The following is a 22423-nucleotide window of genomic DNA, read 5'->3' on the forward strand; positions in this document are numbered from 1 at the left end:
AAAAGTGCAAACCCTCATTCTCATCCCTACTTTAGAGATAACCATTGTTAATATTTGGTGTAGCAACCTTACCCATTTTTCCAAATTGTGTATGTATCTGTATTACCATTCATCTATATATTTATAAAGTATCTTTTTTAGTCAAAATTAGAATCTTATTGCAAATACTATTCTATAATCTGCCTGCTCCTCCCTTCATATTCATTTTTTCTCATACTGTTAAACATTCTTCTACATGTGACTTAATGGAAGCATAATATTCTTTCTCATGGAAGTACCATATCTATTTACCAGTTTGCACTTCTCTTTCAGTGTTTTAAATATAATAAATAATGTCATCATGGATGATTTCAAAGATTTTTTTTTTTGTTTACAACTTTATTTCTTTGGGGCAAAATTCTTAGGAATGCAATTATGGGTTAGAGGGTATGGCCAAATTACCTTCCATGAAGACTGGAGAAATTTCCATTCCAATCAGAAGTATATGGAAGTGTCCATCCTTCTATGCCCACCCAGAGAATGTTTCTGTATAATGCCATTTTACCATTTTGCCAGCTGCTATGGTCCTTTTGCACACACACAAAAATTCAATGCTTTTGAGCATATAGCATAAAAACTAAGAACCTGTTATGAACCATTACTTAATAGCTACATTTATTTTCTACCTAAAAACACAAGTTTTACATTTAACAGGAAATAACACACCCTAAAAGTATGTGTATTTTTCAGCCATCTCCCCATCAGCCACTAGTACCCTCTGTACTGCAGTATTTTTCCCTATGGAAAATTCCTTGCCTGAACCTTACCCTCTTGGGAAAAGCAGGCCAACATTTGGTCAGAAGAGCATGACTTGGGCTTTGCACTTCTGTAATTTCATGCCCTGTTACTATCAAAAGCTTCTCCTAGCTCCTGAAATTCACCTCTAATTTAGAAAGTAGAAAAGCATTCCCAAGAATGTAAACATAAGTATACCCTTCCTCCAATTCCCCAAACTAAGAAAATGATGATTCATTCTGTAGAATGGAGTTTTTAAAAATTGGACATGAACACTTTTAGACTAGCTCTCATTGTTTAGAACAGATAGTCGCACAGTAGCATGAATTTTACCATGCAGCAAGCATTTTATTGTGTTTTTTCATTTTCAGGGTCAAATAATGGGAGGGAGATACATATAAGGAATGGGGGAAGGGGAAGAAAGAATCCTATGGCATTGAGTTGGAATTAGATATATACAGGTATGAACTTACGATTTTTCAAAAATTATATTTCCTAGCTGTGTCCATGAAGGAGGTAGAAGCAATGACACCCTAGGAGCAAAGAACATTCCCATTGCCTTTGTCTTAATTTCTAAATACTATTCTGTAAAAGGAACCAGGACTACTTTGAGAATTGGCAGATTATAGAAATAGAGTTGGAAATATAATGTGAGACTTAAACATCTTGTTATGCCAGAAAGTAAGCAAATACTCAAAAAATAATGGTAGCATGTCAAAAGCACACAGGAGCTTGCTCAGAAGTGCCTTGAATGAACCAAATCTGGAAAAATCTGAGCATCAAAATGAGTGACATAGGAAATGTACATTCATTTTTAAATATCCGCAAGTTCATGGTGATACTAAAAAGCAAAGGGGACCCGGATGGGGTTGCGGAGCTGTTCTCTTACAGACGAATACCAGGTAATACATGTAGAAGAAAGAACAGAATTAGAAAATCACCGCTTAACAATTCCTGTGGTAATAATTGATAGAGGCAAGAATAAACAGTGAACTCATAGGATGATGGACTGTTGTAGAACAGGTTATCCATAAATTATCAGAGTTACTTATTAATTACAAAAAGAAAAAGGGTAAGTTTACATTGGAGAAAACTGGCAGATGCCACCTTAATCAAGTCACCAAATTTAACCTAACGGCTCATGCTACAAGGTGCACCACGTGATGTTTTGAGAAAGACACATCACTTGTATGGTTTTCATGCCCAGTGGTTTGCCCAGTTTCAAACATGAAGAAACAACGAGGCAATTCAAACAGAGATATTTTGTGAAGAAATTGGTCTAGAGTTTCTAAAAATGTCAATGTCACGAAGGGTTAAAAACAAAGTGTGCGATTGTTCCATGAATACATAAAAGTAGACTATAAAGACATGCCAACAACATGTGCTGTGTGATTTGTGAATGGATCCTGTTATGTGAGAAAGTGTCCTTATTCTCAGGAGACATATGGTAATGCATTTAGGGATAAAGGTTCAGGTGGTCTGTAACTTACTCTCAGAAAAGAGAGACAGCAATATAGAAAATGTTAATACTTGGTGAATCTCTGTGAAGGGTATATGGAGATTCATTATTCTACTCATGCAAATTCCCTGTAGGTTTTAAGTTTTAATAAATAAGTCAGGGGAAGGGAAAATGTTTAACAAAAATTATATCAAATTCATATCAGCCTTGGAAATTTATTTATGAATAGATTTTTACAATGTACTTTGTTCCTATTGAATTTCACATGTATTGTTTTATCCACAATATATTTACTCAGTTATGTGCATTTACATTTTTTATGAAAGTAAGAAAATATAACTAGCTGAACAAATTGTGAAACCATTACAGAAGTAATGAACTAAAACATTATTTAATATTTCCAAAGGAAATTAATTTTTAAATGGCCCCATCTATATTTTTTTCTAGTTTTTTTAAACCTTCCTATTTTTAATTTTATTTTTTATTGCACAGAATTTAGCTGTCACTTGGAAATATTAAGGATCTAATATCAAACTGGGTTGTAAATACAGTGGGATGTTCTGTAGCATCATTTTAGTCTCTTTCCTTCAAGTATTCTGAGTATAAAATGAGATAGAATTTAGTTTTAAAGTACCATTGATTTTTGTATTAATAATAAAACCATGCATTATGTGGTGTTCATCCCAGGAGAAGAGTGAGAATCTTGACTTTTCTCCCCTCCCCATTCCCATTTCCCATTCTTTGCCCCCAGGTAACCCGACAAGTCTGGGTGTAATTGGATCCCAGCCTTGGTCACCTGGAAAAGCTTGATCACCATAAGTGTTCAGTGGTGCTTTGTTCTTTTTGTCTTTGAACAAGTTTACTTTTTGTTAGTCATATTACTAGGTTTTCTTTTTTCTTAATTACCTTATTGAAGTTTAACTTACATATAACATTCACCCACTCTAAGTATACAATCCAACAATGTTTTGGGAAACTTCACGAGTTGGACAATTACCACCACAGAACAGGTTTTTTTTTTGTTTTGTTTTTTTTTTTTAACATTTCTATTGCCCCAATAAGATTTTGTATGCAGTTAAATCCCTGTTCCTGCTCTCGGATCCAGGCAACTACTAATCTACTTTTTGGGTCTAGATTTGTCTTCTTTGGACATTTCAAACAAATAGAACTATATAGTATGTGGCCTTCATTTCTGGCTTTTTTCACTTTGCACAATGTTTTTGTTTATCCATATTATAGCAGGGATAGGTACTTCATTCGTTTTAATTATTCAGCCGTATTGCATTTGAATGGATGTATCACATTATCTCTTTCCCTTCACTGGACCAATTGATGGACATTTGGGTAGTCGCCGATTTTTAGCTATTATGAATAATGCTGCTATGAACATTCATGAGCAAAACCTTGAGTGTTCATGTTTTCATTTCTCTTGGATAGATATCTAGAAAAAGAATTGTTAGGTTACATGGGAGATAATTTTTAAAGAAACTGCCAAACTCTTTTACAAAACGCCTGCACTGTTTTACTTTCTCACCAACCTGTATGATGAGGGTTCTGGGCACTCCACATCCTTGCTAACATTTACTCTTGTCTGTCTTTTTAATTATAGCTCTTCTAGTGGGTATAAAATGCTTTCATTGTCACTTTAGTTTGCATCCCCCAAATGACTGACTTAGAGCATATTTTCTTGTGTTTTGTAACCATTCATTTATATATCTTCATTGATGGGATGTCTTTCCAATCAGTTGTCCATTTTAAGCAATTAGATTGTTATTATATTGCTGATTTGTAAGAGTTTGTTGTATATTCAGGATACAAGTCCTTTATCAAATCTGTGATTTCACAGTATTTTCTCTAGGTCTGTAGTTTGTCTTTTCATTTTCCTATGCCGCCTTTTGAAGAACAAATTTTGAATTTCAATGAAGTGCAATTTATCAATTTTGGCTTTTATGATTCATTCTCAGTGGTGGTTTTTAAAAGGAAGAAAATTCAATACTTATGTGGATAACAGGATGTCTTTCATTTGCATTTTGGTATTTGTGAAGATTGCTCCACTTTTATGTGGAAGTGTTAAAGAGGCCTTGTTGTTCTGGAAACATTCAGAATGCTGTGTACAAATAGAAATTATAAACATTATCCAGCCTTGTTTGAATGCCAACCAGCACATAGTCATTGGCAATGCACGCTTTGTGTGGCTTTTTTGACAGTTAATTTCTTGCTAGTTAATGAAAATGTCCTTTGAAAAGAATTGCAATTCCCATGGCTCTTTGGAGTGTGTTTTTTCTGAGGTTAGTACTTATTTTTAAAAAGGATTTATGTCTCCAAAATATCAGGGAAAAGTATCACTGAATCTACTGATAGCTTACTGTGAACTTTTCCAAGCGTAGGAGCATCTGTAAGAGATTCCACTTATTTTATGGGTATGGACTTAGGGTGGTGAGACTAGGCAGATAAACCTTAATGGACATGCATATATTAACTGGTTTTTTGTTTTGTTTTTGTGGTCAAGTATTATACCAGGTTGCTTCTCCTCTGTGCTATCAGAAGCTGGAGATAGTATGACATAGCAGAAGTGGGCTACTGTCATCTAATTTTAGAAGACAAGTAGCATGGAATATTTTAATTGGTTTTTCTTCTTTATGACAAATAGACACAATTGAAAATCTTCTCTCTAGTAATTCGTCAATAAATATTTATTGAATACATATTGTCCATGGTACTATCTACATGCGATGACTTCTAAATTTTTATCTCCAATCTGGTGTTCTTCCCTGAAGTCTAGATTTCTATTTTACAACTTATTCAACTTGAATGTCTAATGGACCTGTCAAAAACTGAGCTCCTTTTTCCTTCCCTACCACCACAAAAAGTTGCTCCCTCTCATGTCTTTCTTCATCTCACTTAATGTTAACTCTTTCCTTCAAATGCTCAGGAAAAAATTTGGCTCACACTCCAGAATTCATCCCAAATTCTAGCGGCTCTAAATGGAATATGAAATCCTACATGAGATTCATGCACAGAAAAGGAACATTAGGGAAAAAAACTCAGAAACTCTGAATGACGCATGGAGTTTAATATCAGCATTAGTTCATTAATCATGACAGGTGTGAGGTGCTAAAAATAGAAGAAATTGGGTACCGGGCATTAAGAAACTTTCTCTACTTTTTTACTTTTCATCTTTTCTGTAGATCTAAAACTACTCTAAAATAAACCAATTTATTAAGAATAAAGCAACGGTGCAGATTCTTCTGTTTTCTGGTTCATTGGAGCCTGTGCCTGGTGTGCTGGAACAGAGGGGATGGAAAATCTGATCCTGTTGTTTGGATGTTGTAGGTGAAAATTACAGTCAAATCAGCAGAAGGCCACACACGTTGTTTTCCTTGGCAGGAGATTTGTCATTTTATCAGTTTATCACTTTTTCAGTTTAGCTACTCCAAACAAAACTGATAACCTCAAATCAGTCATTGTTTTATAACAATTTTGTTACATAATCTCTTAAACAAGTGCCTAATTTTGTTTAGTTACTCCTCCTAAAGGACAGTTCCCCAATCCTAGAAAAACCCCAAAGTTTTCCTTCATAAAGGTTTTGCTATAATTTTTACATGCTACTCAAAATGGAAACATGTATTTTTATGTTATATGGAACACATTGATCTGAATTGAGAATACAAACTTTTTTCTTTTGGAAAAGTAAGCACTAGAAGCTGGTGTTGGGGTGGGGAGTGGAGGGATCAGCTAAAACTCTGAAAAGGTAAAGAATTTCCAGGTCTTGAAGAATTGTATGATTGTCAGTATTATTAGTTCTATTTTCTAAGCAGCCGAGGTTCCAAAAGATCGCTCATATTCTAGTTGTGTATGTTCAAAGTGTCACATGGGCAAGCAAAGGTGGCTATGGGATTCCCACACCCAGGATCCTCTTGGCTGGAAATGAGCACTCAAATCATCACGAAGCTAAAAGGGGCAGCAGAACAGGGCCAAAGGCAAATGCAGCTTGGTAATTCTGAGAGTATTATTACCACACGGATGAGAAGAAAAGGTGAAGGTGATATTTCATCCACTGTTCCGAGTACATCCTCTCCTTACCTGACCTCTGAAATGGAGCCATTGGCCTTGAAAAGCCTGGCATCTAAAATTAATATTCTTCCCCATCTGACTAAGAAGGCAACAGCTGAGCAACATGAGATCAAGGACCATATTAGTTTAAACAGGGGCTCAAAGTGGCATTTGAGAGAGAGGATACTTCCTTTCAGAGGGGACACTTGTCTTTTCAGAAGACTTATACCAACTGAGAGTAAAGACCTTTACCAGAGAATTGTGTAGTCTTTCTGAACTCTACGAAACTTCCCGTTGTCTGCCGGAAATCATACTCTGCACTTGAAGTGGTCCAAACCCTAGGATGTCCTCCTATAAATGGTAATTACTCTATTTTAAAACGTTGTTATAACCTCTCACACCCCTTCTCCTTCTATGTTGCCTTAAATGACAAATTGTACCAAACTCCATGTATTTAACATTTAATATTTCTTTGCAAAATTATTATATCTTGAACTTGTTTTCTTTTTAATATGTTAATTTTATGTGGCTTCCTGATCCAATGTGAGTACAATCTGCAATTGTACATTATATTTAAGTCATAGTTTTCCTAAGAAATAGCCATGCATCTGTCTTCTTATTTTAATAATGACTTTTGTTTCAGGGCAATTTGAAGGAATGCTAGTATTGATCTAGGTAGTATTGAACTCTGGCTGGCACTAATCACATTTTAGTGTTTTTCAAGTAAGGTGTTTGTGTGGTTAGCTAAGTAGAATTTTGTAGAGCATCGTTTTTTAATAACTTGGAACTCAAGATATGTATAAGTTTTACTATATGAGTTGAGAAAATAAAAGTAAGTTTTGTGGAGATAAGTGCAGATGATGTTAAACGGAGCAAAAGCCGGGAGCAATTTTCAGAACACCTCCAGCAGGAGGCCTCAGCAGTCAGCGGTGGGGTACCAGCCGCAAATTCAAATCAATCCCTTTCTTCCCAAGCTGGCTACCATCAGGCGTGTGGATACGTATCTATGTGTAGAACTTTAGTATTGGAGTAGTATTAGGTGTATTACTTAATTTGTAATGAAAGTATTTCAAGGAAAGCACTCTTTGTAACTAGCAGTTAATGACAATGCAAAGAAAGCTTTCTGGGTATTTTATCTGCATGAGAGGGCTGGAAGGAAATGTCTTCTTCTTTTTTTTAATGTTTACTTACTTATTTTTTGGGGGGCAGGGGGAGAAGCAGAGAGTGGGAAAGAGAAAGAGAATCCCAAGCAGGCTTCTTGCTGTCAGCACATCAGGCGGGGCTATTCTCCTGAACTGTGAGATCCTGACCTGAGCTGAAATCAAGAGTTGGACTTGGACGCTTAACCAACTGAGCCACCCAGGTGCCCCAAGATGTTTCTTGTTTAAAATAAACACCAAACATTTCTGGTGTAGGCAGAGAACGGCTCTCTGGAAATGACTCTTTTGGTGGAGATCACTCCCCAGAAGGGGACTAAATTCCCAGGGGAACATGAGAGACACCCCCCCCCCCCACAGGAAGAAGCCCTTCCCTCCCGGGGGTGGGCTGCAATACCAATTAACCTCAGTGCAACTTTATATTCTATATTTAACCTGGTCACTTGATATAAATCTTATTCAATGAGGGAAATATTTAGTCACCCAGTGAAAATGAAGTTTGCTTCTTACTGTTTGCCTCTACAGGAAAAGGTGGGGGAAAATCCTTTTTTCTTTCTAAGTCCTACCATTTGAAATTTGATATTAACATTAGCATTTCTCTTCCTAATTTTGGATCTTCTCTCCAGTTTAAATAGAAGAGACTTCAAAATTTTCACTGGTCATTTTCCCTGACAGTCAAATATGTGAATAAGTGATGAGAACTTTTGTTTGTTTGTTTCTTTCTTCTTTTTACAGTCAAGAGGAAGGCACACTCAAAGCTCATGATTGTGTCTTATTTTACAAATCGGAGACAGAGGGAGATGAAAACCACACTCCAGACAGTAGCTTAATCGGTCTCACCACCAAGATGTTGAAAGTGAAAAGGCTGGAAGAAATCAACACATGTTATAACAGTAACAAACTGGAGAAAATGGCCTTCTTCCACTGCATGGAAAAGGTTGAGAAAGTGAAATGTTTTCTGGAAGAAAGTTCTAGTGAACAGGATTCAAGATCTGGAAAGAATGAGGTAATTATGTGCTAATTTAGTCTTGTAAAAAGTACCAGCGCTTCTTTATCTATTCTTACATGAATCAGTATATGTAGCCATTTACCAGACTCCTCAAATTTTATTTTTGTCACTGTGTGAAGAATTAAGTAATGTTTATGGATAAGAAATTTTCATTTTGTTTCTGAAGATTATGTGTTGTAGATGACACGGCTGAGTTTGGTAAGTAATCGAGAGGCCTTTGAACATGCATCTCTCCTCATTGTGGTTAGTGGCTTTGACATTATGAAACTTAAGTTATGGAAAAACATCTTTCTTGAGAAGGATCATTTAAAAGGATTGATTTGGGCATGAAATTCAGAGAAGCACTATGAGGGGCACAATCACTCTGCAGAAGAAGATTCTTATGACCTTAAGCTCCTCACAGTATAGGTGACATATCTGTTGACAGTAACTGTCAGAGATGGGGAGAAACAAGCCTTCCCTGAAGGTTATGCCTGTGTCATCATTCGTGCACAATGAGGCCCTGAGCCTGATTCAGATTGCTTGATCTTTGGCGATCCAGATCTCAGCCAAGAGGCTGCCTAATCAGTAATGGGATGATGTCTGTTGAGGAAGTTATGTGTGTTAATGTATTTAAAGCATATAGCACAGTATCTGTCACCATGGTAAGCATTTGAGAAATGCATTCCAGCGATAATCTGCTCTCCTACCTTGACTTAGTCATTTGCCACTCATGGATCCATGGATGAGTAGCTCCTGGCCCAGCTGACCCGCCCTCTTAGCATGCTGTCTGTGTCTTGTTCTAGTACGTGCAATTGTTTTGAATGTGTGTCACCTTTCTCTAGGCACCGCTCTTCAAGGTCAAGACCTTGAATCACTCGTACTTGGACTCTCAGTTACTGTCCTGGTAACTAGCACAGGAGAGGTCCCCCAAATGTCTGTGGAAGGAGACAGATCTATGGAGGTGAATTCTGCTTTCTGATGAAAGGCTAGGAGTGGTTATTTTTAAAAAACAGAGCAGGTGATTCTTATTAGGCAGGATTGGGAAACATCCTTCTTTGTTCAGCTACTGTTCTGAGAATCACTGTTCATATAGGAAGGACATTTCTAACTGAGCCATGGATGATGAAAGTGGGTGCTAAGTATACAGGGTGGAAGAGTCTTTTCATTGTCAGTGAGTATGGAATGATAGAATGTGCCAGAGAGAAGAAATGAGTGGGTTGAAACCTCTGCTTTCCTTATGAGTCAATATCTTGTTCAGTATCCACCAAAAAGAAATTTCCACGGGCAAAATGGAAGCCGCATATGAAGGGCTTCCTCCTTAGGGCTGTTATAACACAAATAAATAAACAGAGGAGTTCCTTTTTCTGTTCATTAATTTCGGCAGGACAGAGAAGATAAAACAATTTTCTTGGATAACTTTTAAATAACCAACTACAGGTAATAGTTTACAAGAATCTGACTGTTTTTCCAGTACTGTTTTTCTCTGGGTTCTGTGCTATACTTTTTACAGGTAGCAAATGCCTTTAAAGAGTGAGACGGTGCTAAGCTGGAACAGAAACATTATTAGAATTGTTTTCACCATAAACTGCTCCAGAATATTAGAAATCCCATGATTTGGAAATTAAATATTTTAGGATATTTTTGAGGACGAGACTGAGAATGTTTCTCTTCAGAAACCCTAAGGAACATCCTTTGCACCTATTCGGATACCCCATGTGACCTGGGCCTCTTGGCTTGCTTCTGCGGTGGATGGTGCTTCCCTATGCCCCATTCAGTTTCTTTGTTGATGGCTGAAGGCCCAGGGATGTCAGCGATAAATCTGCCTACCTCTCTCTCTTGCTGCGCTGGATGGGTGGGACACAAATGGCAGACACAGAGCTCTTCTTCTTTCTGTGTCTGCCAAGGCCAGGGTGTTGGAGGCTCTGGTGTGCCCAGTCAGAGGGTGCCAGGGTCGGGAGCAGATTTCGGCAGTGGGTGGGTGGGGAAGGGCATTTGAGCGGCTCAGATGTCTGCAGGTATGTAGACAGAGCTAGAATGACATGTCTCCATCTCCGCTGCGGCCCCAGTAAATCCTCACGATATCAGTCTTTTCTTTCCAGGGACTGTATAAAAAATGTCTGTCGTAATTTGCCATAAGTGATGAAGGCCTATTCTTTCTCTTCTATACTTTCTCTTTTTGAGGAGATTAGCATTGCTGATCATAGCAGAAAACTTCACTGTGGGGTATTAAAAAGAATTTATTCTGAATTTCAGATACTCTAGTGAGGTGGGAGCTTTGTTTTAAAGGCTTGAGGTGCAATTTCTTTCTAGAAGAGTCTTTACTCCCTAGTTCAGGCTACTTAAGCTCAGATTCATTCTCTTTTCCTGCTCTTAACCAGATTTTTCTATTTCACTTATTTTCCCTCCACTAGATTGATTTTAACTATCTTCTTTCTTTTCCTCTATTTTTTATTGAAGTTGCTAAACACCACATCTTCTGCTTTTCTACTATGTTTTGTTCACTTTATTTTTCTACTTCCCTTCTTATTCTGTTTTTAATGACTTTCCTCATTGTACTATATTCCAGAGGGTGTTCAAAATCACCTAAATCATGTAGAATTTAAAAAACTTCTGGCAGATATGCCATAATAAGTCAGTTCTAAACCTACATAATATGGTGTTTAAATTAAGTAAAACAAAAAATGAATCTGCTATATATGAGAGATGAGCTTACTAGCTATTGTGTGTATAACATTAACTCATTAATGATAAATGACTCCCATAACTCTAATTAGTTTCATTTATATATAATTAAATTCAAGTTTTCTTCTTTTGTGAGTTCTCTATTACCCATACAAATAGCCCCCTGCTCTATTTCCCTCAGATACAATTTACAGTTTAGCCCCCCTCCGCCCCCCACTTCATTTGTTTAATAAAAGACAAAAGGGCCAGCCTAGCAGAGTTGCACTCTCCCGTTTGGTTCTGTCTGCCTCCCTTTGCTTGCCTCTGTTTATTGTACACATACCTACTTTTTATACCCAAGATTGCCCATGCTTACATCCTTGTCCTTTGGTTTGCTCCTACCCTCCGGAACAACCCTGGTTCCAATTCTCTATCTGGAAGGCTTTGTCTCAACCAAGGGGGGAAGGCAAAGCTGTGGGGGTAGAAAATAAGGATGGCTCTAACAGAGGCAGAATGTCTAAATGCCTCGTGCAAATGTTCCAAGAGAACACAAAATAAAATATTTATTGACAGGATGTGAATAGGATAGAGTGGGTGGGAGCAAAGTGTGGATCTCCCTATTTTGATTGCAGTTGGTGTGCTTAATAGCAGGTGGCATTTCCTGACTAACCGCTGTGAAATTGTACCATCAGTAGTGTTCATAATGACTTACTTAGATATCAAAATAACATAGCTGAGGGTGGAGGGTTTGTGATTTTTAGGTTGCATTTCCCCACCCCCATCTCTTTGCTCCTTGCCCTTAAGGACAGGAGAAAGCTCCTGGCAGTGGCTCAGCGGTCAAGGCAAATGCCAGTTTCTGTGGTGCTAATCGTCCTTGAACTGGGGACAAGAGAATTTGAGTTGGTGTCAACTGTCACCAGCGAGTCTCTCTCTGCCCCTGCACCTGTTTCAGATCTGTCACACAGGCCATCATATTTTTCCTTTTAAAGAGGCAGATTATCTGTTGATCGCGTAACTGGAAACACACATCGTAGGACCCTACAAGAACCTTCTGCAATTCTGCAACGCCTACTCGTCAGAACAGAGCACGTAATAAACATGGGCTTGGAAACGTGCTTATGGTAGATCAGGGGAGGGAAGGAGCTAGAAGCCAAGTGACTGCCATAGCTGCTCCCAGAGAATGGACTTAGCACTTAGAAGAAAAGACATCTGGATTGTAGGTAGTGTGTGCCTTATCTCCTCTTCCCTACTCTGGCGTGTGTTCCGGTCCATGATGACACGGGGAGGTCACAGACAGGCTCCTGCTCTTGAGGACACACAGGTAGTAACATCACTTTTAACTATGACAGATTCATTTTTCTGTTCTATTTACTGTTCTATTTCCAACCAGGGAGTGGTGCTTGCCAGAGGAGACAGAATGCATGTCCCGTCTTAATCCTTGCCCGAGACTACTGCCTTAGGAGGGGTTGGGATAATAATAGTGGCATGTGGCACATTTCAACATTCCAAACACTTGCCCCAACTTTCGGGGAACCTCAAAGCAGCCAGTCCTGGTGCATGTTAAAGCTGGTGAGCTATTTTTGTTTTGAGAACTGAATAATGTCAACATCTCTTCATTACCCTACTATTATATGACTTAATAACGAAAATAAAATAACACAAAAGCAAAACTTCTGTCCCCCTTATCATGTCTATGACAAAAGCAGCATCTGGAGAATGACCGCCTCCCCAGGGAGAGCTAGCTAGCACAGCCTATATGCTCTTTATTTTGAACCGTTGCCTGATAATGCCCTTCACGTGATGCCACAGCTATTCCAGGAATGGAATTCATCCAGGAGAATAATGCAATTCTGAAAGAAGAGAGATAAATCAGAGTCTAAGGATTTTAACATTTCCCAAGAGAGGGCATCTGTATCTGGGGAAACAGCTCTTTCTTTTAACAATTAGCCTAAGATATGTTCTTTCTAACGCAGCGTAAAACAGTTTGGAAGATACTATAGAAACCAGCCTGATTCATAGGAAGGGGATTTACCGTGGCGTCCCTCAGCTTTGTTTCATTACCATCTACTCCTCTTCAGAGATTTCAGAATTTTCTCCCCCTAGTGGAACCCTTCCTGTGAAATCAGGTATACTGTTACCTGTTTACATATTATAGGTCAACCTGTGCTTTATACATAAAAGGAATAAAGCTTTTCCTGCCCTACCTAAAGAACCAATTTTTACTCCCTCATTAATAATGCATGATTTATAGTTTAAAAAAAAGTCTCCAGAGGACTTGGGCATTATATCCATATACCTGTATGCAAATGCCTTCTTTATATTTATTCAATAAGAAACCACCAACTCAGCATCCTGTGGGGTTGGAGGACTCAGAGCACCGGGCACCAGGCTTTCATAGTGGCCCTGAGTCTTTTTCTGTGGGTCCTTTTTCAGGGACCATTAAGTTCACTTTCAGAGGAATTGCCAAACCTTGGAATGGTTTATTATCTGATCTATCTTAGTTGAGGACAAGGTAAAAGAGATGGGAGAAAGACGGATAGACAGGAACAGACTTTTTTTAAAAAGTAAGACATCATAAAACATTGTAAGTCTCTTTAGTTCTAACCTAATAGCACTGTTAGGTCTGCGTTTTCAGACTTGGTCACTGTTGTCCAAACATTACTCAATTTTGGCTACTTAACATATTTCCTATGGGAAATACCATGAGGGCTTTCATCTTCTATATGGAAAAGAATGAGTTATTCACCCAAGCTCTGAGAAAGTAGCCCTGATCGTATTTCCCAATGACAAGGTCAACAAGATATATGGGCTAATTGGGACTGTGGTGGGTATGTATTTCAAAAAATTTTTTAACTTCTTAACTGTAAGGAAAATGTCTTTTAAGCCAGATTTTATAACCTCTTTACACACACACACACACACACACACACACACACACACACATATATATATATAAAACCTCTTTATATCCTCTTACTTTTTTCTCCATTGCTAATGGTTATTTAGAGATGTGGAAACTTCTACAAGCACAGAAGTTCTAGGAACTGCCTTTTATAGAGGCATCAGAGAATCCTATTTGTAGTATTAATGTACTCTGTCTCCATTCAGAATATAAAACAGCTGAAAGTTTTTTTTCAATACGTTAGGTACAGAAACTTGCCCATGTTAAGTTCTGGGTGTCCGGGACCAAACACACAGATGAGTCATATTGTTTGTGTCATTTCAGGTTCTCAGAATAATTAAAATTATGATAGTTTTATGTTATTTGGGATAATATGAGAAATAATCTTATTTTCTTTAAAAGCTAAAGCAGTATAGTAAAAAATATATATATAAATATTGCAAATCAAGTCTGTGTTCCTAAGTAAGAAAATGCATAACATATTGATATGAAATTCCTAAATATAATTGATCAAACTATGTCCTTATCCATTTATCTAAAACATTATAGTTGTAAAAAGCATATTTATCTATTAGTGTTTCCTAGACTTAAGTTTTTCACATATCACCTTCATGGGTTTTGCTATATCTGCATACTACTTTAGCCCTTATCAATTAGTATTTTCACAATATCAAATCATTTAAAATTTAAAAAAATTTAAAATATTTATTTAGTTTTGAGAGAGAGACAGAGCATTAGCAGGGGAGGGGCAGAGAGAGAGAGGAAGACACAGAATCCAAAGCAGGCTCCAGGCTCTGAGCTGTCAGCACAGAGCCCGATATGGGGCTTGAACTCACAAGCTGTGAGATCATGACCTGAGCTGAAATCAGATGCCTAACTGACTGAGCCTCCCAGGTGCTCCTAAAAGTTTTAGCAAAAGCTATGATAGATTGAAATCATGGTTTAGATATTCAGATACGCAGTAATGCGCACTTTAAAAAATGATTTGTTAGTTTATAACCTTAAATCACCTCATATCACTAGCAATGAGGTGATCCCAGGTCAGTCTCTGGACACCTGGACTCAGGAAGCTATTTCCACATCTCTGCCCTGTGCCACTTGGTACTTTCAACTCCATTTCTCATTTTCTGCCCAATATACAGTAACAATAACAAAGACCAGGGAAACCAGTAATGAGTGGACAGCAGTGTAGAGAAGAGAAATCCAAAGTCTTCCCTCTAGATAGCAGATACATAGAGAATTGGTAATAAGTAAAGTTTATGTAGCATTTTTTATGTTCCTGGATCCATGTTCTCCACATTGTTGCTCTTGAGATCTGGTCAGAAAGCAGAGCGAAGACAGAGTGTGTAGGTAGATGGTTTATTTTTGGTATTGACTTCAGCAACTAAGTGTAGGGACCTTCAGAGTATGAAATAGATAAAGAAAGAAGCTCCAACAAATTCACATCGACAAGCTGACCACTGCCGGATTGGATGATCTCAGAGTTGCCCACCGGTAGGATTGAGGCGGGGTGGGTGGGGAGCATTGATGCACTGGGCCATTCCCATTGGTCAAAAGCTGTCCCATGGGGTGACTAAAATCCTGGCACTTTGAGTTGCATATAGGTGATCGTCAGTTCCCAGGGGATGACCCACACAATGCTTCAACCTCATTTACAACTCTGACTTCAGGAAAAGTGTGTGATTTGCTAGTCCGTTGCTTATGTGGGCATGATTCATGCTCATTTGGATACCAGCACAAACCTGCAGTACAATCCAGAGCTCATGGCTCCATCTACTTGAGGATTCTGATGAGAGCAGGTTATTGTGGTATTTCCATGATGAATGGGACACTGAGGGCCTGTGCTCTAGTATGGAGGCAGTGACTCAAAGATTAGGGACCTAGAAACATAGTTCTTAAGGGATCTAGGTGGTCAGCTCATCCAAATCCTTCTTTGAAGGGGGGGAACTCAAAGTCCAGGAGAGGTAGAATGGACTTGCCTAAGATTCATTATGTGGAGGGCCAATTCTTTCTTAAAATCAGAATTACCTTCTAACAGTGTTTTCCATGCTACTCTTTACCTGTTTTTTTTTTTTTTTTTTTAGCCAGCCCTTTTCACAGAAGGGGTGGACAGCACTTTGCATGGTCACTGCTAAGGTTTCCTGTTGGCCATTTCCCATGTGGACACAGCACAGCAGCCACCCAGGCAGGCTCTGGGTCAGCCGGCCCAGAAAGCAAGGCAGAGTATTGAGTTCTGCAGGCCTGCCTCAAAGGGTGGCTGGCCATCAGCCACGCCTCCTGGCATCTTGGCGCCACCTCTTTCTAGGCAGGAGCATCTTGCTTAACTTTCCAGTGCCTCAGGCTGTCCCTCTATGAACAGTTCTCCCAAAGCTTCAGCTCAGAGCCAGGAATCTGAGCAGCAAGTAACCCAATTAGAAGACTCAGGTTGTGGGGAGCCTTGGTGGCTCAGTCAATCATTGGACATCGGCTCAGGTAATGACTTTAGGGTTCGTGGGTTTGAGCCCTATGTAGGGCTTTGTGCTGACAGCTTAGAACCTAGAGCCTGCTTCGGATTCTGTGTCTCCCTCACTCTGCCCCACCCTTGCTCATGCTCTGTCTCTCAAAAATGAATAAACGTTAAAAATAAAAAAAGAAGACTCAGGTTGTGACAGACAAGGTTTAATGCTCCTGTCAGTGGCCAGGTGTCAGGAAATTCTAAAACAAGGCATTGACCAAGATAGAATAAACAGTGTGTAGGCCCAACCTCAATTTTGTCTACTAGCCCTCTAGCTTCTAGAATTGGGCAATCTAAGTGTAAACAGTGAACAGGGTTGTAAACTTTTCCTGTTGTCCCACTTTATATATGGTTTAGGGCTGATCTGAACTTAACTGGGGTGAGGGATGAGTATAAAGATGAATTATAGAGACAAGATTTTAATTTCTAAGTGTTGTTTTCTTGTGTCCTTAAGAAATGACTCTACCTTCTGTGCAATATAAATATGTTATAATAGTATTTCCCCACATCCAGCTATTCAATTCTAAGCTGAGCTTTGCTCTACTGTTTTTGGAGTGCCAGCATGCAGGTATGCCCCTGGAATTTTTAACTGGAGGGTTCTGATATGCTGGGCATAATAAGCAACCTCTGGCAAGTGTTTCTGTCTTACTCAATTCCAGAGCAACTGTCATTCTTGGGGCCCACTTCCAGGTTGGATATCTTTGTCTCAAGCACATATTTGGTCTACAGGATGGTTGCAGATTCTGAAAGTGATTTTGAGACCCCTTGGGCACAAGAAGATGGAGGAAATAGCAAGAGCTGAGTATTTTATTTGGAGCATCTAAGTCTCCTAGACTCTGCCAGAGGCCTTTGCTTGCCCCTGAGTCACTCAAGCCCCTTCAGTTCTCTGGAGAGGCTTCAGAAAGTGTTCATCCCCCATTCTGGCCTATACCCTAAGGAAGGGCCCAGAAGCCACAGTGCTCAAGAAAGAGAAGCAAGGGGATGGGACAGGCAAGGGGAACACGTGATCAATCTACACTGTTCAACACTGTTTTTCACTGGAACGTCATCCAATAGGACAGCTGTTCTCAAAGTGAAATTCCTGGACCCCACTGGGGTCCCTAAGACTCTTTCAGAGGTCTACAAGGTCAAAACTGTTTTCACAATAATTTGAATATCTGTGCCTTTTTCACTGCATTGACATTTGCACATGATGAAAAGGCAGTGGTGGATAAAACTGCTCACGTCTCAGCACAAAATAAGGCAGCGGCACCAAAGTGTCCAAGTAACCATAGCATTTTTCACCACCAGACACTCAAATTTTTTGTTTTGTTTTGTATTTTAAAGAGCCAGTCTTCCTGAAAAATGTACTTGATGAAACAGGAATGTAAATGTACTTAATCAGCCTGTACCAAAGTCATTTAGATCTTTGTGCCTATATTGTTTTAAGATAATCAATAAAGAATTGCTGAGTTTCCACTGCACAAAGACACACTGTTGATTCTGTGGGGACTGTCCCCAAATTGTTGCAAGATATGATTCTAGTTTGGAGGGCAGATACCTGAAACCCAAAGACACACATGGTGTGTGTTATTGATGGCTGATGGTGTCAGAAAGAGGCAGAAACTGATGAGACAAGATCATTCATAAGATATGAATTTAGGTTGCAAAGGTCTCTTTTCTGTTCAGTCTGAGTTCCACATATTAGAGATGTTAGGCTCTCTCTTAGACTACTTGGAAATCTCTAGGTATTTGGAAATCTAAAAATGAAAAATGTCCTGTGTTAGGTCTTACTTTCTTCCCAGCCTTCTAGAATAGGCATATTGAATTAATATAACATAGGCAAGTTTCTCCATTCTTTCCTTTTTTTTAATTTTTAAAAAATGTTTATTTTTGGAAGAGAGTGAGAGTGTGAGCAGGGGAGGGGCAGAGAGAAAGGGAGACACAGAATCCAAAGCAGACTCCAGGCTCTGAGCTGTCAGCACAGAGCCCAACGTGGGGCTCGAACTCATGCACCGCAAAATCATAACCAGAGCCAAAGTCAGAGACTTAGCCAACCGAGCCACCCCTAGTTTCTCAGTTCTCAAGGCTGTGTTTGTCTTTGGCAATTTAGGATTTATACTTTAACTTGGGTCTCTTTTATTTAGCAAGCATGTAAGTGGCCCTTACATGTGTGCCAGACCCTGTTCTAAGCTGTTTACAAATAAATAAGGACTCATTTAAACCTTGTAGGCACTACCTGGTTTAGCTCTATGGATAAAAACAATGAGTGTTACCATTTATGTTATGTTTATTGTGTCCAGGCGCCGTGTAAAGCACTTGTCATACAGCATCTCAGTTAATCCTCAGTGATCCAATGGATTTGGTATAATTGTTACCTCGGTTTTAGAGATAAGTTAATTGAGGCTTAATGACATCAGGTACTTGCCCAAAGTTATGCAACTATATAACATGATAGCTCATGGATGGGTTAGCTTTCCCAATAATGTGAAAAAGAAAATTATACTTATTTGTAGAAAATTTAACTGGAATTAATTTAAAAAAATTAAACATGAAATATTTGAAAACAAATTGATGAATTTTCAAAAGGAAGTTGGTATTATCTTCACATTATCTGAAATATAGTTCACATTTGATGACTGTTTTGCTTGTTTGTTCTATTTCTTTCTGCAAACACAGCCAGGCTTGATAAAAATGGTGCACATTCTTTTGCATGACAGGGAGGCTCTTTTCTGGAACTGTGATGTAACAGTGGCCTCTAGTGGAGGGAAGGTGCAAAAGTTACTGTGGCAGGGCACATTACTGTGACATTACACCACTGGAGGCTAATCCTTCTGATCCTGTGATCAGAAGAAACAGTCTTGTGGCTGCAGTCAGTCATTGTCAAGTGTTGGTTCATGAGCACAGCGGAGACCAGGAGGCAGACATTGGATTTACGATTCTCTCAAACATATAGCAAGGTTGGAAAATCACAAGCTAAATTAGCTTACTTATTATAAGGATACAGTACATTATATACAAATTATGTGTTAGTTGGCTGTTTATGTTATTGATAAGGCTTCTGGTCAACTGTAGTCTATTGATAGTTAACTTTTTGTAGAGTGAAAAGTTATATGCAGATTTTCAGTTGTGCAGGGCATGAGCAGCCCCAAGCCCACATTGTTCAAGGGTCAACAGTATTTGACATACAGAAGGGTTTAGTAACGTGGGCTTAGTAGAACATGAGAGAAGACAGAACCCTTTTATTTGATTGGACACATGTTGCTCAATATGCAACAGGAGCCAGGCAATGTGTAACTCGTTCAAGCCCGACACAGATCAATTTACAAAGATTTACAAACTCTCAAATTACAAGTGCTGTGACAAAAGAGGCAGGAGAGACTCCTCTGGTGTGCTGTCCAGCACCCTCGTCTCTTAATACTTCAAGTGGTGAGTGACTAGACCCTTCTTACCTAACTGTCTGATACCACAAGACAAGCTGCATTCTCCACCTGTCCAGACTTCAACCCTAATCCCCGAGAACCATTCCTGTTTCCAAGCTCAGAAGACCACATAGTTTACTAACAGAGCTGTATATTACAGTGAAATTATTGGGGGATAAAGGAAGAATGGCAAGTTACCAGGAATAATAGCTAACTCTAAAGCTTGTGCACCAGAAGGTAATGGCTTCTAATTGGAGCCTATCAGTCTATTTCCAATTATTCTATTTTAATACTGTTTGTTTGCATGATCATATCATCTCCTGTGGGCTTATTACTATTATTCCCTAACACGTAATGTTGGAAATTCTCAATGCATATACAGTATTAAAGGCTCTGAGAGGTTCCTTGCTAAAACAACAAAACCATTTTAACCATGCACATGGGAAGCATTCAATAAATGTTAGTTCATATCTGAAATATAGCATCCTAATTTATCCTAAGAGCTTTCAAAACTGATCTGACCACTGAACTCTTCTGTTTCCTGACTCACACTCACATTTCAGGGTGCCCTAAGATGTACCTTGGGCAATGCTGGTTTAGAGAGGATCCATTATTGACTCTGGCATCAAATAGACCCAGATTCAAGTCCCTGCGGGAGCCCTTACCAGCTGTGTGACCTTAGTCATTTAACCAGAATCTCTATCCTTGGTTTATCAAAATGGGTCAGAATGCCAAACTTGAAGAATACTTGAGTGGATTAAATTAGCTAATCTATCTGTTAGCAAATGGTTTTGGTACCCCCAAATTTAATATCTGTTCCCACTTCTCTTTTTTCACCACACCTTGCCTCATTCTTTCTCTTCTATGCCTTTTGAAATCCTTTCTATCCTTCAAGGTCAGATTCAAATCCTCCCACAATTGGTTCCTATCCGACATCTTGCCTTCTTCCCATGCCCACCAAGTATGCATTGACTACATCATAACTTGTGCCATTTGTGTGGATATTTTTGGTGTTGTTTCTGGTAATAATTATTTCACATGGTGGGCCTCTGTGAAAAAGCTGGGGCTCCTTGCCTGTGGGGATCATTCCTTAGATTTCTTTGCTTCTTTCACAGCAACTCTGCGGTGCACGTCCATTTTCATTTATGTTCTAGTTATTACTAACACCTTTTAGGAACAATTTCATATTTTAAGCCTTAGAAGTGAAGATAATTATTAATTTCAAATATTTAAATAAAGTAATGAGTAGAGCCCACCTCCAAATAGCAGAATATTTGGAATAATGTTGGTGCTGGACATTTTGCCAAAAAGCTCCAAGAGGATGTGCTTGAATGAAATTTTAATCATTTCTAGACTGGCAGAACCAATTTTGAGAGGTCAGTGTGACCTGATGTACTGCAGCATTCTTCATTACACACAGATCAGAGTGTCTGTGATAAGAAATATCGAAGTTCTGGTGCTTTCTGCCTCCTTCTGGAGAAGAAGGTTATCTGCTACCTCTTTCTCTCAAGTCAAAATTGCCTGTTAACTTGTATTTTGTAACGCCTCTAATAAAATTGGGTGAAAATTATATCCAAGGGGTATTGCATAGACTCTGAAGTCCCTTTTGGAATAACTTATCCAAAAAAGTTCATTTGAATATACTTTTAAAAATAAATTTAAAACATTCTTAACATTTATTTAATTTTGAGAGAAAGAGAGACAGAACAAGAACAGAGGAGGGGAAGAGAGAGAGTGAGACACGGAAACTGAAGCAGGCTCCAAGCTCTGGACTGTCAGCACAGAGCCAGAAGCGGGACTCCAACCCACAGACTGTGAGATCATGACCTGACCTGAAGTCGGATGTTTAACTGACTGAGCCACCCAGGTGCCCCTGAGTATAGCTTTTTAATTTTTATTGTTTTCATTTCTTTCATATATTCTAATCTTTGATAGTTGTGCTACTTTATGTATGATGAAGTTGGTCATTCACCACAAACCAGAATCTTATTACTCAAAACGTGATCCATGTCTCGTCAACATCTCTGGGGAACTTGTTAGAGATGCGGACTTCTAGGGCCAACTTAGGCCTACTGAATCAGAATCTCCATTTTACTAAGGTCCCTGGATGAACATGAACATGCGCATTAAAGTTTGAGAAGCACTAGAATATTCGTTATCTTCTGCGATTGAAAAATGAGGGTTAATTAAAGTGTACCATAGAAAATTGCTGAAATAAACATTTATTATTGCACTTATGAGTATATCCTACTTAGGTGGCAATACATATATTACATATATATATACGTATATATATGTATGTATTCAGGATGTATATGTATATATGTGTATTCTCCAAGGGTTCTCTCTAGCTGTTTCTTGGGACCCAGGCAATATCCTTTCTTGAACATTTTAAGAGCATATTTTCCTTGATAAAATAAATATGCCTAACAATAGTTCTTTCCATTCGATTTCCCAGGCAGACAAAATACAAAACTTGCACTCTGTCCAGTGAGATTCGCTGGGTGAGAGAGCATGTGAAGTACCAGCCA

At 38.7% G+C, this 22423-nt stretch overlaps 1 protein-coding gene across 1 annotated transcript in view; it reads left to right on the top strand.

Moving 5' to 3' along the window:
- The first annotated feature begins 8275 nt into the window (after positions 1 to 8275).
- The window catches only part of MYLK4 (myosin light chain kinase family member 4), a 77659-nt gene continuing 63511 nt past the window's right edge, over positions 8276 to 22423 (top strand). Inside the window, exon 1 of the mRNA XM_029945514.1 lies at positions 8276 to 8449. Within this exon, the coding sequence (XP_029801374.1) occupies positions 8291 to 8449 (159 nt within the window). The 5' untranslated portion in view covers positions 8276 to 8290. The remainder of the gene's footprint in view (positions 8450 to 22423) is intronic.

Source organism: Suricata suricatta, chromosome 7 (assembly GCF_006229205.1).
Source record: "Suricata suricatta isolate VVHF042 chromosome 7, meerkat_22Aug2017_6uvM2_HiC, whole genome shotgun sequence".
NCBI lineage: Eukaryota > Metazoa > Chordata > Mammalia > Carnivora > Herpestidae > Suricata > Suricata suricatta.